Genomic DNA, 12167 nt, shown 5'->3' with positions numbered 1-12167 from the left:
AGCCAGGTGGGCAGAGGCAGAGGGAGAGGGAGAGAGAGAATCTCAAGCAGACTCCCTATTGACCACAAGCCCGACATAGGGCTCCTGCTTATGGCCCTGAGATCAGGACCTGAGCTGAAACCACGAATGGGATGCTCAGCCTATGGCGCCACGCAGGCACTGCTAGAAAACTTGCTTTATATACCAATTTGTTATTTGCCATTCGTATAAACTTTAAACAGTTTCCAGCATAAGGTTATTTTCTTTTAAGGTTCGGCAGGAATTATTGGAAGAATATGAACAAGTTAAAAATATTGTTAGCACTTTGGAGAGTTTTAAAATGGACAAGCCCCCAGATTTCCCTGTGTCCTGTCAAGATGAACCATTTAGAGATCCTGCTGTTTGGCCACCCCCTGTACCTGCAGAACACAGGTAAATGGGACTTTATATTCTCTTTAGGTACTTTTATAGTTAATTGGTATTCAGAGTGAAGAGAGTGAAGCTCTATTTGAATGAAGTATGAAAAATTTGAGGGAGTATATAAATTTAATACTTGTTTACAGTTTTCACACCTACAGGTTTACAGAGTTTAGTTTGATATAGAAGTAAATCATTTGTCATATATCTTTTAGAATGTTACTATAAATCATAGCAATAGAAATCTGCTAGTCCTAAAATTTATCAGTTAAGTGAGGTCTTTAAGATTTTCTATCAGCGTCAAAACTTGTATGGCTTTTTTGCTTTAAAACTTTCTGCTTTAAAAGATTTTAACTTTAGATGAAATGGTGGAGAAATTGGATTCATCTAGTTGGGCTTACAACCACTTTCCAGAGTCATACTGTAGAAGGAACCTTAGCATTTTGTATTCTACAGTCATACTGTAGAAGGAACCTTATTCCAAAAGTTAAAGGTCGGATTCCCTAATGTGGCATATAAAGCTCTAAGTTTATCTCTCTGATGTGCAGCCTATGCATCACCTACATTAAACTTGTCTCTTGTTCTTTCTTGTCTTTTTGTCTTTGCATGATCTGTTCTTTCCTCAGGATTCCCATCATTCCCATCTGAGCAACTCATGTTCATTTTTGGACTCTCAGCTCAACTGTATTTTCTCTCTGCAGCCTTTCTCAGTGTGCCCAAACACAGCAGTTTGTTCATAGCAGTTACCTTGTTGCGTTTCTTCACAAAATGAGGAATTTTGCTAGGTCAGGGGCCATGTTTTTATTTTCTCAAAACACATTACAAATAACAAAATTTTACTGCTAATACAGTGTTTGGCACATAGTAGGCATTCAACCTACATTGAATGAATAATTCCATTACTTTTATAAGGGAGGAAACTGAGGCCTGAGCGATCCTGACCTAGAAGTTAGGCTAGTTGAACCAGGATCTGAGTTGAGGTCTCTCTGGCTTTCAGTCCCCTTGATTGTGAAGTGGTATTGTGGCCAGAGTGTTGCATCATAGTAAATAATTTTGCCTTTAGTCAATAGCTGTGATCATGTGTTTAACTTGTTGATCTCTTGAAATTTTCTAAGAGCATTTAAAGAACTGTGAAAAGTGGTTAATTTATTCCTTCAGGGTTTTTTCCACTGAGTTACAGATAATTTTATGATTCCTATTATAAAAACACTAGATGATTCTTTTCTGAGGTCTACAACAATATAGCTCTTTTCGTAGATATAACCACTTTCAGGTGATTTGCGTTAAGGTAACCATTATCTTCTCAAAAGGCAACATTTCAGGAGTCATAGAGTTGTTACCATGGAAGTTTCACACTAAATACTAAGAAAAAGAAATAATGGCATTTTGATTTATCAGAACTTGAAAATTTTGTGTATGTACCTTAGTTTTTTCCTGAAAGTCATTAATTCAGAAATATACGTCTAGTTTATAGCTAAAAGCTGACAATAACTTCATTTAGATATAGTTGACATATAACATTATGTCAGTTAAGGTGTGCAATGTATTGATTTGAGATAATCTATATATAGATTTGTGACAGTTTGATTACCATGGTAGCATTAGTTAACACCTCCATCATGTCATGTAATTATTCCTTTCTTTCTTTCTTTCTTTCTTTCTTTCATTCATTCATTCATTCATTCATTCTTTTCTTCTTTTTGGTGGGAACAATTAAGATCTAGTTTCTTAGTACCTTTGAAAGTTATAATACAGTATTGTTGTATATTATCTTTATGCTGTGCATTAGATTTCCAGGATTTAATTATCTACTAGCTGCAACTTTATACCCTTAAACATCTTCCCAATTCTTCTCAGCCCCTGGTATTTAACTCTCTATTGTTACAATTTTGGTTTTTTTTAGATTTCACATATTAATGAGATCATATAGGATTTGTCTTTCTCTGTGTGACTTAGCATAATGCCCTGAAAGTCCATCCTTGTTGCAGATGGCAGGATTTCCTTCTTTTTTATGGCTGAACAATATTCCATTATATATGTGTGTGTGTGTGTATGAATATATATATATATTTCATATACATATATTTCACCTCTTTATTCATTCATCTATTGACAGATATTTAGATTGTTTCCATATCTTGGCTTTGCACATAATGCTGCAGTGAACATGGGAGTGCATGCATCTCTTCCATATCATGTTTTTCATTTCCTTTGGGTATATACCTAGCAGGGGAATCGATAGATCATTTAGTAGTTCTGTTTTTAATTTTTTTTAAAAAGATTTATTTTACAATTTATTTATTCATGAGAGACACAGAGAGAGAGAGAGGCAGGGACATAGGCAGAGGGAGAAACAGGCTCCTTGCAGGGAGCCCGATGCGGGACTCGATCCTGGATCTTGGGATCACAACTTGAGCCAAAGACAGGTGCCCAACCGCTGAGCCACCCAGGCATCCCAATTTTTTAAAAAAGATTGTATTTACTTATTCATGAGATACAGAGAGAGGCAGAGACATATGCAGAGGGAGAAGCAGGCTCCCTACAGGGAGCCCAATGCAGGACTTGATCCCAGAACTCTGGGATCATGCCCTGAATGAAGGCAGGTGCTTAACTACTGAGCCACTCAGGCATCCCTATTTTTAATTTTTTGGGGAACCTCCATACTGTTTTCCATAGTGTCTGAACCAATTTGCATTCCCATTAACAGTGAACAGGCCTCTCTTATTTCTATATTCTTTTTTTTTCTTTCTATATTCTTGCCAACACTTTCCTCATCTTCTTGATGATAGCCATTCAACAGGTGTGAGGTGCAATCTAATAGTGGTTTTGATTTGAATTTTCCTGATGATTAGTAATGTTGAGAGTTTTTTTTTCTGTACCTGGGGGCCATTTTGGATCTTTCTTTCTTTCTTTCTTTAAAAATATTTTATTTATTTATTCATGTGACACACACACACACACACACACAGAGGCAGAGACACAGGCAGAGAAAGGAGAAGCAGGCTCCATGCAGGGAGCTTGATGCAGGACTCGATCTCAGGACTCTGGGATCATGCCCTGAGCCAAAGGCAGGCACTCAACCACTGAACTACCCAGGCAACTCTAGATGTTTCTTTTAGAAAATTATCATTTGGTTCCTCTGCACATTTTTAAATTAGATTTTGTTGTTGTTGAGTTGTATGAATTCTTTATATATTTTGGATATTAACCCCTTATCTAATATATGGTTTGCAAATATTTTTTCCCGTTCAGGAGGTTGTCTTTTCATTTTTGATTGTTTTTTTGCTATGCAGAAGCTTTTTGTTTTGATGTAGACTCGTTTGATATTTGCTTTTGTTGCTTGTGCTTTTGATGTCATATCCAACATATCATTGCCAACACGAATGTCAAGGTGTTTCTTCCTATGTTTTTCTAGAAGTCTTATGATATCAGGCCTTATGTTTAAGTCTTTTAAATCAAATCCAGTTCATTTTTGTGACTGGTGTTAAGATAGGGGCCCAATTTTATTTTTCTGCTTGTGGTTATCCAATTTTCTAAACGCTCTTTGTTGAAAAGATTAATCTTTGCCCACTGAGTATTCTTGGCTCTCTTGTCAAATATCAGTTGACCATAAATGCAGGGGTTTATTTCTGCACTCTCTGTTTTGTTCCATTGGTGTCCATGTGTATTTTTATGCCAGTACTGTACTGTTTTAATTACTAAAGCTTTGTATTATAGATTGAAATCAGGAAGTGTGATGCCTCTGGCTGTGTTCTTATGATTGCTTTGGCTATTTGGTATTTTTTTGTAGTTCCATACAAATTTTAGAGTTTTTTTTTTTTTTCTATTTCTGTGAAGAATGCAGTTGGAATTTTGATAGGGATAGTTAGGTTGAATGTTTAGATGGCTTTGGGTAGTATAGACATTTCAACAATATTAATCTTCTGATCCATGAACTTGGGATATCTTTGCATCTGTGTTCTCTCCAATTTCTCTCATTAAAGTTTTGTAGTTTTCATTGTGCAGATCTTTCACTTCTTTAGTTAAATGTTTTCCTACATATTTCATTGTTTTTGATGCTATTGTAAATGGGATTGTTGTCTTTCTTTCAGATATTTCCTTGTTAGTGTATAGAAACTCAACTGATTTCTGTAAGTTGATTTTATATCCTGCAATTTTACTGAGTTTGTTGATTAGTTCTAAGAGACTTTTGGTTGAGTCTCTAGGGCTTTTTATGTATAAGATCATATCATCTGCAAATAATGACAACTTTTGCATCTTCATTTCTGATTTCAATGCCTTTTATTTTTTGGTTTTGCCTAATTGTGCTAGCTAGTACTTCTAGTACTGAGTAAGAATAAAGACAGTGGGCACCCTTGTCTTATTCCTGATCTTAAAGCAGAAGCTTTCCATTTTCACTTTGAAGTATGATGTTAGTTGTGGGCTTAATTATATATGGCCTTTATTATGTTGAGGTATGTTCCTTCTATACCCAATTTGTGGAAATTTTGTTTTTTAAATAATGAAAGACTGTCATATTTTGTCAAGTGCCTTTTTTTGTTTTTTGCATCCATTGAGATGTTCGTATGATTTTTATTTTTCATTCTGTTAATGCATTGTGTCACATTTGTTGATTTGTGTATGTTGAACCATTCTGATGTCCCAGGTATAAATCCTGTTTGGTCATGGTGTATAATCTTCTCAGTATATTGTTGAATTCATATTCAATGGAATATTTTGCTAATACTTTATTAAGACTTTTTGTATTTCTGGGGTACCTGGGTGGCTCAGCGGGTTAAGTGTCTGCCTTCCACTTAGGTCATGATCCCAGGGTCCTGGGATCAAGCCCCACATCAGGCTCCTTGCTCAGTGGGGAGTCTGCTTCTCACTCTCCCTTTGCCTGCTCCTTTCTCTGCTTGTATGTGTGCTCTATCTGTTAAATAAATAAATATTAAAAAAAGAATTTTTGTATTCCTTAGGGATATTGGTCTATAGTTTTCTTGTAGTATCCTTATCAGGCTTTAATATCAGAGTAATGCTCCCTTATAGAATGAATTTGGAAGTGTCCCCTCTTTTTGATTTTTTGAAAGAGTATGAAGATTCATGTTAACTGTACTTTAAATGTTTGGTAGAATTTGCCAGTGAAGTCACTTAGTCCTGGGAATAATTTACAGTATAGAGAATACCTGTTTTGAATTGCTAGAGCACCATGATGTAGCATTGGCTACAGATATTAACTCTAATATTTGTGGCTCAAACGAATAAAAAAGTGTGGCTGGCATTTGCCCATTGATGAACACTTACCTGAAAACCTATTAGAGAAGTATTAGCTCATTATTTCCTTTTATTTGTCCTCCCTTAACTCCCCATAATGCAGATCTTATTTTTATGCTTGTGTTTTAATCCTTACTTTTAATGAAAGTGACAGATGAATGGACCAGAATGTATTTCTCTGAACCTCCTTTCAACATATTAAAAGAATTTTTCCCTATATGTAGCCATTGTAGATAATGTGTTTTTTCCTGTATGGATCAGAATAAAAAGCAAATCCATGACTCTATACTGTCTGGGGGGAGAAAAAGATTCTTATTCCCATGTGTGTCATCACCAACAATAGAAAAATACCAACAACTTCACAAGATTCTACTAGTGAAGGAATTCTGTATAATATTTGAGTATTCATGGGCTAATAATAAATAATATTAAGTTTATAAGTTTAGATTTGAAAGTTTTGAGAGGTTAGAGTTTTTATTTATTTATTTATTTTTAAAGATTTTATTTATTTATTTGAGAGAGTATGAAAGGGAGGCGGGGGGAGGGTAGAAACAGACTCCCCACTGAACAGGGAGACTGCCGCAGGGCTCTATCCAAGGACCCTGGGATCATGACCTGAGCTGAAGGTAGACACTTAACCAACTGGGCCACCCAGTACCCTGGGAGGTTAGAGTTCTATGTTTTTCTCCTTTTACAATTTGGTTTCTTCTACAGATCACATAAAACAAAATGTAATGAAATTTCCGTCTAGAGATAGTGAGTAATGGTTATTATATTCCTTAGATAGTCTTGTGGTAATGGGAAGACACTTGACTTAAGTCCATGAGATCTGAATTTGAATTCTTTTCTTGCAACTTACTTGCTTTCAGACCTTGAGTGAGTTATTTAATCTCTCCAAATGTTAGTTTCGTTATCTGTAAGATGGGAATTTCTACCTCATGGAATTAATTGGAAGAGTTTAATGTCTAAGACAATAATCAATTATTAAAATCAATTATTAAATTAAATTATTAAATTTAATAATATTAAATTAAATCAGTTATTAAAATGAATGGTCAACTCTGGAATAAAGTAATACCATTTTTTTTTCAGATAAAAAGAGAATGATCATTCTACATAAATCCTTTGTTTTCTGAAATATTTTGAATAACTGGCAGAGAAGATAATCATTTTTTTATGTCCAAGTCTTGTGAAGTTTGTGATCATTATTAAAGAAGGGATGACGACTAATTATTGGTCACTTACTATATGTTTTATAAGCATTATCTTATTTAAACCTACAATAATCCCATGAAATAGCTACTATTATTGTTTGCCCATATTACTATTGCTAACTTCTTATTATGAACCCTATTTACAGCTGAGGAAATTGAAGCTCACAGAGTTTGTTACTTTCTCAAAGTCATCTGAATAAGTGAGTGCCAGAACAGGATTTGAACTCAAATCTTCTCAACTTATTTATATCCACTTTATTGTGTTTTTTTTTTTTTTTTTACAGATATTCAGTGGTATCTGTAGGCTTTAATATACATCTATATATCCTAATGCATATATAGATCTATTATCTATTTGATTAAATTCTTATTAGAGGTTGTAAGAGAATAAAGAAGCTGAAAATACTTAATGAAATAAATATTGGTATTTTACATATAGTTAATTTTTTTTCTGTGGGAATACCACACTGAAATTACAATATGAGTCAGTAGGAAAATATAATTTACCTTGTTTTTTATAAAGTGTTTCTGGGATGCATCTGATGTATTTGGCATTAGTTACTAATCTGGTAACCCTGCTTGTGGGTCTGTCCTTTTTACTTAATGGAATTTTAGCATAAAACTTCTCTATCCATGTTTCTGCACACCAAGGTAATCTGTATCTTGTGGTTTCCAGCTCTGGTTTGCCACATTGTTCAAGTTACACCTTAAAAGTCATGTGTCTGCTGAATTTAATCAGGATCTTGTTTTAAATCACCAGCAGCTGCTTGGAAAAATCAAAACAATCTTTGAAAATGAGTTAAATTCATTGCCTTAAACGTGGGGAAATTGAGCTACAAACAGTTTATGATGAGGGAGAGTGGCAATATTAGAACTAAACTCCAGAGAGATGAAGCCTCCCGATCATTCTTAGTGTCATAAGTTAAAGGGTATTTTTGTATTAATTAAATTACTTACAAGAATTTCCATGTAAGTTTATTAAATGCATTCTCTTTAATGAGACTATTTGAAAATGGTCTCTCCAGGTGAGATCTGAAGCAATGGAACAGATTTTCTGCATTGGAGCAATATTTTGTATAGCATACATTCAGTAAACTATTGAATGTTTTAGGGCTTTTTAAGTTACAGCTTTTGGGATAGATGGCAGTAAGAATAGGATCCACAAGCCTGAAATTAATCATTGGTTTATTCTGTATAGGTAAAATAGAACTCTAATAGGCCTTCCAATGTTGTTTCATCTGGAACCAAAGAAAATGACACAATATGTTTCTGTGTACATAGAAATAGTAAGATTGTTTTTTATCCAGTTTGTGTTATTCCTCTTTGAGGAAATTCTTACTGACTTGGTATAAAGTTGTTGCTTTGTTTCTTTGGGTACCCCAATAGATTAAGTTACTGCCAGTGTTTTAAATCTCAATTTGCAGTGGGAAAAGATCAAGTAAAGGCAATGTTGAGTACCCATAGAGCATAGACTATTATCTCATCTTTATAGGCATTTCATCCAGACTCTCGTTCAGTTATTTTTCTGGGATTATGAGGCAGGAGAGCAAGTTTTGTGTGTGTGTTTTTGTTTTTAACAGTTCCACCACTAATTGAGTAGTCCTCCAAGTTAAGTTCCCTTCTCCTTGCCTCATTGTTTCCTCGTAAAATGTATATTATGATGAGATTGTTTTGTAAAATCATTTTGAAGTCCTAGGAAGAAACATACTATATCATCGATATATCCAACATTTATTTTATGAACATTTGTCATATGCTAGGCATGATCTTTGGCCTTGTGGAAAGTATAAAGCTGAGGGACACCTCCACAGATCTTGGCCTCCAGAAACCAATAAGAGAAAATAACCCAGGCATCCTGGAAAGCTTGAGCTAAGATGCTGGCACCTATTACATGCCAAGTACTGTGTCACATGCTGGTACTATGCTGGGGATATGGGGGGATTCAGAAACAGACACAGTCCTTGCCTTTTTAAGCATATGGTCTTGTAAAGTGAGTGTGAGAGCCATTAGTGAAGTAGAATGGACAGGATTTGATGATTAATGAAATACAGAGAATTGAGAGAAAAATTGGAGTAGGTGATGAAATTTTTAGATCATGCTGTTTAATAGGAGTTGGAAATGAGAAGCAGAACTTAAGAGAGATGGGATTAGTGTTTAGTTATTTATGAATCATCAGGTGAGAAATTTTAAGAAGGAAAATTTAATGTCATGTGTCATATGTGGAATAGATTATTTGTCTAATGATTTGCAGGTTGAGATTATACTCATTTTAAAAAAACATTCTAGAGTCCTATTCTCTTCCCAAATTATATTTCTGGAGGACGGAGTGGACTTATTTTTAGACTGTGGGTAGAATGCAGCTAGCAGTGTTGATTAACCACAGTAACTGACATTTGTGGAATTCCTAATTGTGAATCAGGTACTGTGCTAACAAACTCTTTACATGCTTTATTTCTTAATTCTCACAATCATCTTCTAAAATAGATCCTTTTATTATCATCTTTCAAGAAGAAATTGAGGTTTAATGATTCTGTTAAATAACTTCATCTAATTCTGCATGTAGGTAAAGTAAGGTAAGGTAAGGAATTGAAAATTTTACTGGATTTAGCAGCATGGAGCTCATTGATGAATAGTTTTTGTGGAATGGTAGCAAATAATGGAGTTGGTTCAGAGAATGGGCAGAGAAGAATGGAAAACAATGAGTAGTATATAAATTTTTTTTTAATTTTTATTTATTTATGATAATCACAGAGAGAGAGAGAGAGAGAGAGAGGCAGAGACACAGGCAGAGGGAGAAGCAGGCTCCATGCGCTGGGAGCCCGATGTGGGATTCGATCCCGGGTCTCCAGGATCGCGCCCTGGGCCAAAGGCAGGCGCCAAACCGCTGCACCACCCAGGGATCCCCAATGAGTAGTATATATAATTCTTCACTGAATCTTGCTGACGAGGGGAGCAGAGAAATTAAGTGGTAGTTGGGGGAAGATATAGAGTCAGGATTTGTTGTTTAAGAGAGGAGGGGACTAGCAAGATGTTTGTAGGCTGGTGAGAAAGCTGTAGGGGAGGGGGAGACCGGTGATACCAGGAATGGAGGGAACTAAATCAGGGGCAGGGTAATGGGGTGGACAAGGGGAGATGGGATCTAGTGTACAAGTGCAACTGAGTCAGAGTAACTGAAGGGAAGGCCTGTAGTTACAGGAGCATGGATGTAGAATTTGGGGAAGTTCTTTTCTGGTTATTTCAATGAGGGATAAAAAGCAAGCAAGATCATCTGAGAGTGAAGACAGAAGGAGCAGATGTTTTCCAGGGTCTAAATTCTCATCAAAAGCATCCTAGGAGTGGAGAGTCATTTCATTTGGCTATATTATTTTATTTTTGTGTAAGTTTTTTCTCAGGAGCATTTGTTTTATTTTGTGGAACTCATTTGAAATCTTTATTTTGGAATTCTAGATATTTATTCAATAAGTGCCTAAAAACTTGGTATTTCTACCTTTTTTTATGTTACAGAAAAGACAACTGAAAGATAGAAATTTTAATTCATTAGAGATAAACTAAGGAATGGGAACAAGATAGTGGTAAGTCAGAACAAACTCCTAACACATTACTTTTAAATTTTTATTGGAAAAGAATCTTTGCCTTGCTGCATTTGAGCTACTGTCAGTCCCCCTCTTTGCTCCTTTGGCAAACTGCTGTCATGTGTAGTGTACCTGTAATGCCTTTCACGGCTGTGCTTTCCTGATAACTGGAAATCTTGGATCTCCATCATTGCGGTATTGGGACTGAATTCTTGAAGATCACTTCTTGTTTGAATAATGGAATGCATATTCTCAAGACTCACTGTATTTAACTTTTATAATATTTGATAATGTTTACCATCTTTCTTTCTTGGAACTTTCTTCTTTAGGGCTTCTGTGACATTACAGTATTCTCCTTTTCTTCTTCCTTTTTTCTTTTTTAATTGTGGCCTCTTCTCTTTCTCTTATAGCCACCTTTTGTTCACTAGTCCTCATCCCTCTGCTCTTTATTCAGTTCTGCTCAACATACCCAGCACCCGCTGTGTGCTAGGTAGTATGGATACAAAGAACAGGAGGAAGGAAGATTTCTGCCCTTTAGGAGCTCAGATTTTAGGAAGGTTGTTTGCTATGCTAGGAACTTGATAATTAGCGAGGCTTTGAGAGTTCATCCTAACTCTGTCACTTAGTGTCTGTGAGGACAAGTCATTCAGTCTTTCCCTCATTTTCCTCCTCTGTAAATTGGGGATCAATGCTGCAGTTACCTCGTGGGGTTATTTTGAGAGCTGTATGATTGGATACAAGCAAAGTGCAAAGAACAGCCAGGCACACAGAATGTGCTCAAGAAATATTTGTGGTTTTCATCACCCATTCCTCTAGCCTTCACCCCAGTCCCACTGGATATTTAGATGACTAATGTCCTCACCTTATTTAGGTCTTTGTTCAGATGTCACCTAGAAGGTCTTACCCTGACCACCTTATTTATAATATTTATCCCCTGGGGGGATGGGCAAGATGGTGGAAGGGCAGTTAGAGGTATAGGCTTCCATTTATAGAGTGAGTAAGTCATGAGAATGAAATGTAAAGCCTAGGGAATATATTTTTTTTAAGATTTTACTTATTCATGAGAGATACAGGTTCCCCACAGGGAGCCTGATGTGGGACTTGATCTCAGAACCCTGGGATTATGACCTGAGCCAAAGGCAGATGCTCAAGCACTGAGCCACCCCGGTACCCCAAGCATAGGGAATATAATCAATGGTATTGTAACAGCTTTGTATGGTGACAGATGGAAGCTATACTTGTGAGCACCCCATAATGTGTATAGATGTTGAATCACTATGTTGTACCCTTGAAACTAATGTAATATTATGTTGTCAACTGTACTCAAGAAATTAAAAAATAATTTTACCGCCTCACTTGTCATCACTCTGTCCTCTTACTCTGCTCTATTTTTCTTCATAGTACTTACTGCTACCTGATATATAGCCTGTGTCTGTTGTTTATAATCTCTACTATATTGGAAGCTTTATAAGATCAGGTCCTTTGACTTTTCCACTGCTGTACCCTCAACACCAGGAGTAGTGCTCAGCACAGTGTAGGCATTCAATAAATATTTGTTGAATGGATGAGTAAGATACTTAGATTTATCTATGTGTTTACTAATTGTTTTGTTCATCATTCCTTGCATTTCACTCTTTTTAGATGCAGTTTCTTCTTTGCTGAAGTATATCCTTTAGTAGTTCTTACACACATCTCAGTTGAGGGTAAGCCCTCAATTTTTGTCTCAAAATAT

General features: G+C 35.7%; 1 protein-coding gene across 13 annotated transcripts in view; it reads left to right on the top strand.

Moving 5' to 3' along the window:
- Window positions 1–12167, top strand: part of KATNAL1 (katanin catalytic subunit A1 like 1) — a 77477-nt gene that overhangs the window by 23716 nt on the left and 41594 nt on the right. For all 13 annotated transcript variants that reach the window (XM_041767789.1, XM_041767795.1, XM_041767788.1 and 10 more), the window contains one exon: window positions 251–411. In XM_041767789.1, coding sequence (XP_041623723.1) covers window positions 251–411 — 161 coding nt within the window. The remainder of the gene's footprint in view (window positions 1–250; window positions 412–12167) is intronic.

Source organism: Vulpes lagopus, chromosome 8, assembly GCF_018345385.1.
Source record: "Vulpes lagopus strain Blue_001 chromosome 8, ASM1834538v1, whole genome shotgun sequence".
Lineage (NCBI taxonomy): Eukaryota > Metazoa > Chordata > Mammalia > Carnivora > Canidae > Vulpes > Vulpes lagopus.
The sequence above is the reverse complement of the archived record's forward strand: the minus strand, read 5'-3'. Positions and strand labels throughout refer to the sequence as shown.